The sequence below is a fragment of the Melanotaenia boesemani genome, chromosome 17, assembly GCF_017639745.1.
Source record: "Melanotaenia boesemani isolate fMelBoe1 chromosome 17, fMelBoe1.pri, whole genome shotgun sequence".
In the NCBI taxonomy this organism is placed as follows: Eukaryota; Metazoa; Chordata; class Actinopteri; order Atheriniformes; family Melanotaeniidae; genus Melanotaenia; species Melanotaenia boesemani.
This window is the reverse complement of record NC_055698.1, coordinates 12,908,072-12,914,711: the sequence shown is the minus strand read 5'-3', so window position 1 is coordinate 12,914,711 and position 6,640 is coordinate 12,908,072. Positions and strand designations below refer to the sequence as shown.

Here is a 6,640-nt window from a genome sequence, read left to right as displayed (position 1 = left end):
CTGGGCTGTTTCTTCATCCAGGTGCAGCAGCTAAATGGAAACAGCACATAAACCCTTATAAAAAAAAAAAAAGGGAGACTTTATGGCAAGTTTGCACAGTAAGTGTAGGTATTTGCTGGAAATGTGTCCAACAAAAGGAGGCTGAAGTTACAGAGGTCTCACTGGTTATATCACAGGAAATAAAATAAATTTATGCAGTCTCTGAATTAGTTGCAAGCTGAGGAGCGGGTGAGTCCTGTGGGCAATTTAGACCTCAAACCTTGCAGCAGCAAGGATAGGAGGTTGAACTTTTCCAAATTCTACGGTTCTTTTTATCCAGGTCACTGAGAAATTGAAGTTATTTTCAATTTTCTCCACAACCTGTCCTTCCTCCCTCTTGATTATGACAGAAAAAGAGCACAAGCGAGGAAGGCAACCCCTGTTGGTTTCTGGGAATCGTCTGGGGTCCTACCACCACTTCTCAAACAGGATTCTGTCTTTCGAGAGGCCGAACTCCATGAGGATTTTTGAAATAGCTTCTATCATGGGTGGGGGTCCACACAAGTAACACAAAGTCCTTTGTGGGTCTACAAGAGCCTGCAACTCCTCTTCTGTGATCCTTCCACCTAAAGAGACACAGCGAAAACAAATTCATTAATCAAGACTCAGAGCTTTAGTCTCTAACATGTATCTTTGATAACGACTGTTCTACATGATGACACAGATAAATCAAAGAAAGAAGGGAGAATGTGTCAGCCACTCAATCATCCCGGCTTTATGAAGAAAAGTGTGTGCATGCAACTTACTTTTGACAAATGGCTGGAGGAGTGGATCGACTTCTGCGCTCTGCTGTGTGATGTGGAAGTTGCAGGAGAACTTGTCAGGAAACTCTTTACATGTCTCAATAACAGAACTCTGGAAAAGAAATTTGCATAGTTGAAGCACACTAATGAATTACAGACATGTGGATACAGTTGTACCCACAGCAGGGTTGTTGACAATTTCCTTTCTCCCTCATAAAAAAAATTGTTTATAAAAACATGCAGGAAGACGTACTTTGAAGAGAAGTTCCTGAGTGTTCTTAGCACTATAACAGAGATGGACAGAGCCGATGTTGTAGCCGGGACCAGTTGCTCGACTGAGACGTAGCAGATCTGTGGTGTGCAACAGAATAGAGTAGAGGGGATTGATCCCTACACCACCAGCCACCAACAGCAAATCCACAGGGGGGTCAGAGGGCGATGGGTCAAAGAAGAAGTCCCCACCGACGCGCATGGCTACCCGGGATCCTACTGTACACTGACATGGAGAAGGAGGCAAAAGCAGCAAAAAAAAGAAAAATAATATAATATAATAATAATAAATCTCGGGAAACCAGATCATTTCACATCAGATACACAAACTTATGCTACTGCATGGGTTTTCAAGTTTCAAAGGTCTTTTGTGGTCTAACAGCATATGTAGTCATATGCCTTCATCTTCAAACATCCACATCATAATGCTTGCATTCTTAGTCTGCTAAAATGGTCCCTACACTATTCCTGGAGCTCAATATCAAACAAAAGGTTCAACCGATGATCCCAGAGCTGAGAGCCCAAAGTCTCACAGCACTCAAATACACAGCGCTTTCTCTTATTTATTTATACATGATGTAGTAGCTCAAAGCTGTTTGTTATGGCCTGTCATCAAACACAGAGGCTGCAAACAAACGTGCAGACTGCAAAGACGAGTTGAAAGAAAGCATTTATATTCATACAACTACTTGCACTAGTGGTTTAGTTTTAATAGAGGTTGCTATACTTTAACAGCAGATCCCTAGTATATGAAATACAATGTCACAGATTAGGAACTTACTGAACACAAACATCTGTTTGTGCTTACGTGATGACAATTTTCATTATTTACTCCATGATTGCTATATTTTTAAATCAGACAGCATATCTAGCGCACATTCAGCCACTTAAAAAAAACAAAACAAAAAAAAAAAGTGCATGCAAAGTCCTGAATCAAGCAGGATGCAGAGCAAAGATGCTCTTCATGCACAAACTGGAGTGGAAAGTTGGAAAAATGTCAAAACGGGAGCCAAACTAATTTCTATGGCACATGAAACAGTCCGAGGGCACAATGCCTGCATCTTTGTGCAAGCATTTTTATGCATGATTCAGGGGAAAATTAAATTTTGTTTTACAGATTTTGACGTGTATTTATCAAAGGAATCATGAGAGTATCATGTCTACCTCCAACATCGAGGATGTAGAACATCAAGAATGAAGATCAGCTCGGTCCTTTAAACAGACTAAATGTCAAAGATACTTTTTCTTTTTTCTGGAAAACACACTAAAATCTTTCAGGTAATTTTCCCATTTAACACTACACACCTATGTAAGACGTCAACACCCTTGTAACCATAAAAACGAAAACCTGCAACAGAAGTACAGAATGCAAGTTTTATGGAAAGTGTGACTGACTGCGTGCATGCATGCACAGGTTTAGTGGAAGGAAGCGGTGAGCAGCTTTTCTGTTGACAGAAGTGGGGGAGCCTCCATGGGTTGAACCACTGGTTTAAGAGACTAACTCAGTGTTAAATTAGTGTTTCTGGCTTCCACAGGATTGCACAATCCCAAATGAAATATTTGATGCAAGGTTAAACAAAGTACATAGTTTTAATTTATTATATTTTATAGTTTGAGAATAACCAAGTTATACTTCTCTTGTCTATCAACTCAAGTTAGAAGACTGTTGATAACATCGAGCCATTTAAAACGACACAATTTTAACTGAAATCTGTGTTTATGTGTTCAAAGAAATTTCCTCCCAGATGTTTTTTTTTTTCTGGCTGCTACTAATTCTGAAACTCTTGCCATTTCCACTTCATCCTCAAAATATACCACTAACTGTGGCTTTACCCTGGCCCCAATACCACCCTGTTTGCTCTATTTGTTCTTTTTTTCCAGTGTTTTATAAATAAACACAAAGGCAATCACAGTATACGAATAACCAAATTTGTCTCTCTGGAAACTTTCCCCAAGTAAATACATAAATTTGTTTCATGAGAAAACGTATCTGTATATCATGGAAACATGAGAATGACTACCCAACTCACCATAGTGTGGACCCAGTGTGCTGGGGGGTGTTTGGTGTATTTAACAGCCAATTCAATGACCCCCTCCCGCTGCAGCAAACCTGGGCTGGAGCACATGGAGAAACCTCCCACCTTCTCCACACCAGGGATGAAGAAATCCACCCTGCAACCCACCAAGACCACACAACATGAATGATACATGATGTTTAATTTATCAGTCAACTTAATTATACAGACTGGTACGTTGCTTTAAAACATCCATTGCTGTTCTTCACTATTACTTGACTTTACCCACTCTGAATATGTTTTGTTTAAAAACAAAGAATGATCACATTTATTGTGTAAAACATTAATTCATGTTATCCCATCAGAACTGTAGTCAAACATTGTTTTTGATTTAGCATGAGCATCACATTCAGTTGTACATAAAAAAGCACACTGAACTGCAGGTCACAGGCTCAATGAAGGTAGAATATGACCCTTTGACCCCAGCAAGAAGTGAGACCTGTTCCAGAAAACAAAGAGAACAAAACCAAACCAGATGCATCGCTGCCTGCAGCGTTCTAGTCTTCTACACAACGTGGCTACATCTGCAACCACAACAGCAACACCAAACAGCTGGTCTAATGTTCCACCAGTACAATGATCCACTGTTACACTCAAGACAGACAGTGACTAAAAAACCCTCAGAGGTATCATAAATATGGATCTGCCATGAAAAGGCATGCATACTCCTTCCATCTCCTCCTACTCTTAACACCTGGGGATAAAGGACTGGACATTCCTTTAAAAAAAAACAAAACACTTAAACACATCAATTTCCATTCATTTGCATTTATTAGCAGTCAGAGCAGAGCAACTGGCTGCTTCACAACCGCCCACCAACAATATGTGCTCATGAGGATACTGCATGTGCACTCAACAGACTGACAGACCAAGAGCTCTGCCTCCATAGAAGAAATAGTGAACTGGATATCATTACTTCAAGAGTAAATTGAAGTTAGTTTGAAGGTCAATCGTCTTGTAATGTTATGCATCAGTCTAAATGTAAGCCTTTATCTTTATCTATGGCAAAGGTGCCAGGATGCGAATAATCCCAAATTCAATAAGCAGTTTGTTAAATACAACACACCTTTATCACAGTACCCTATATCACTGACAAGCTCTGATTCTTCTTTTGGCAGATCAAGACACACAGTACCAACTGATAGGACCCATGTTTACTTTAAACGTCATGTCAATAATAAAGGTTTGAATTTCAAGCAAATGATCTGACACAATAATGCCATCGTGTGGTGGCTCTGAGCACTACATCAACCACAAAAGGGACTGGCACGTCAGCTGAATAACTGGTTGCTTATGAGAGGAGCACAACTGTCTGGAGTTTTCTGTTTAGTGTTTACAACACTGATGCTGTTTCTGTACCTCTGTAAATATACATTTCCAGAAACTGCATCAGCAGCTCTTGCACTATGATTTAAAATGACGGGAGGTATTTCTTGATTTGATATAAAATTGTACCCAATATATTTTCTCACAAATTCCATTTATTTGTCCCATGAACATAAATATTTAATTATGTAGCCAGGTTGACAATAATCTTCACAATAAAGTTTTCAGAGTGGGTGAAAACATTAAAGCATAAATACTTACCATTGTCCCGCTTTGAAACCAAAGTCTGGATTGACGGCTATTCTCAGTCTCTTTACTGTCTCAGACTCATTTATCATTCCACATACTTGACCTGGATACAGAGTCTACGTTGGGGAAACAACAGGTTGGTTAATAATTGCAAGATAAATTGCAAAATTTGAGGAAAATTCTTTAAACATGTACCGTCAACTTCAACAACAAATTATACTTACATTTTGTCTATAGTTGCTCGCTGTCCTCTCTATGTGGTCGATTTGTCTTTTAGAGGACATATTTCTTCTGATAAAAAAGACATAGAAAAATCACTTTGTCAAATATTCCTGTTTCTGATAAATGGCAGATTACACAGACAGAAGCCCTATATATAATCTTAAAGGGACAGCTTGCAGAAAATAGAGAATGACACATAATCCCACTGATCCAGGTTCATAAGTTTTACTCTGATACATTCACCTGCTGCCAAAATACCATTACATAAATTATGATGATGAAGTGAGTACAGCTATATAAGATAACATCTCAACCTACAAAAAATACAATCCAACAAAATTTGGTACTATAATAACTTGGGGGAAAAGATCCATTAGGATCAGAAACATCATTACAATCACCTGAACAAAGTTAAATGTATGTTCCTTTTATTTATTGTTATTATTATCTTAGTACAAGAGATAACAGGAAAGCAGTCCAGCGCAACCGGTACAATCCTGACAACATTCACCTCGTGGCAGAACTGGGGCTCAGCAGCCGCCAACACAGCACCCCGGCGGCAGGACTCGGCAGGCTGAAGCTCCGAGTAGCGGCGGAGACAAAGCATGGGACGCTCATCACGACCTGGCTTCCTGTCAGAAAGGAACAGAGCACATGTGGCAGCTGTCAGAGCTAAAACCCCCCAAAAAGACTAACTCACTTACAGCTCTTAGTCAACTTATTTCTTCTCAGTTAATACAGCCGTTAATTTAATTGCAGAGCCCCAAATATGACTTAACATCCAGACCTGGTGACGCCGGGTCATAACATCGTTGATAATCCTCACTACTACCCACAGATGTTCTTATTATAAAACAACAATGAAAGAAAATGGATTAAGACCCTTCTTCGACCGCACGTAGAGATTAAATAGTGTCAGGGTGTATTATTGTGATTAGTTTTAACAGAGTTTGGTTTGACCTCCTCTTAAGTTAGCTAACTAGCTTAATATGCAATCTAGTAAATATCGCTTTCGTTCCGGTTTATTCTAGAACTCATACAATATGTACTATTTTTCTTACCTAAATTAGACAAAACAGCGCTCCTGTCAGACGTTGGTCATGTTTATATCTTGAATATTCACGATAACCTTCGTCATGTTATGATTACATGATACGAATGATGCATTCTTCCTCGTTGAAAATTTTACTGTAGCCGGTGACTTCTTCTGCGAAATGGAACTTCTAGTATTGAATTAGCTACAACAGCGCCCCTCTGTGGACAATGGCACATGGACCATTTACTGTACTATACGTGATCAAAGAGTACTAACACTCAATTTATTTTGTATGCTGTGTCACATTGTGTAGTCCCCTGTAACGATATAGGTACAATTTCACACACACACTCACAAGCTTTATTGATGTATTATAGTGAATTATTTATATTACTGTGTAGAATTTATTTTTGAAGAGGATTCTTTCTTGAAGTACTAAGGTAACACACAGACAACCTATTTATGTAAATTTGTAGAAGCATAATCACCTTATTAGGCTTGATAGACTTGTATTAATGTTGTGTAGTTTACATTTGTATTATGAACACAGTTCTTGTAGAGCACTAACATCCATTTACTAACTTAAATGCTAAAGGACACAGTAAAAAGATGTTTCTGCTTTTTACTCCTTGGTTTCTTGTGCTTTGTGTTTTAGTCACAGGAACTGGTACCGCATAAGC

General features: G+C 38.9%; 1 protein-coding gene across 2 annotated transcripts; it reads right to left on the bottom strand.

Annotated features, from left to right (window-relative positions):
• Positions 1–12: 12 nt before the first annotated feature.
• Positions 13–6,115, bottom strand: oxnad1 (oxidoreductase NAD-binding domain containing 1). Of its 2 annotated transcripts, none has more exons than XM_042012360.1 (8): positions 5,986–6,115; positions 5,436–5,556; positions 4,927–4,993; positions 4,715–4,818; positions 3,083–3,224; positions 1,036–1,278; positions 786–894; positions 13–605 (listed from the first exon to the last, which is right to left on the bottom strand). In XM_042012360.1, the coding sequence occupies exons 2-8, from the start codon at positions 5,540–5,542 to the stop codon at positions 448–450; spliced, it is 930 nt and encodes a 309-aa protein (XP_041868294.1). In that variant the 5' UTR covers positions 5,543–5,556; positions 5,986–6,115; the 3' UTR covers positions 13–447. The 2 variants fall into 2 exon arrangements, with proteins under 2 accessions (XP_041868294.1, XP_041868295.1); XM_042012361.1 differs by having other exon boundaries at positions 5,436–5,552.
• Between the last annotated feature and the right edge of the window lie 525 nt (positions 6,116–6,640).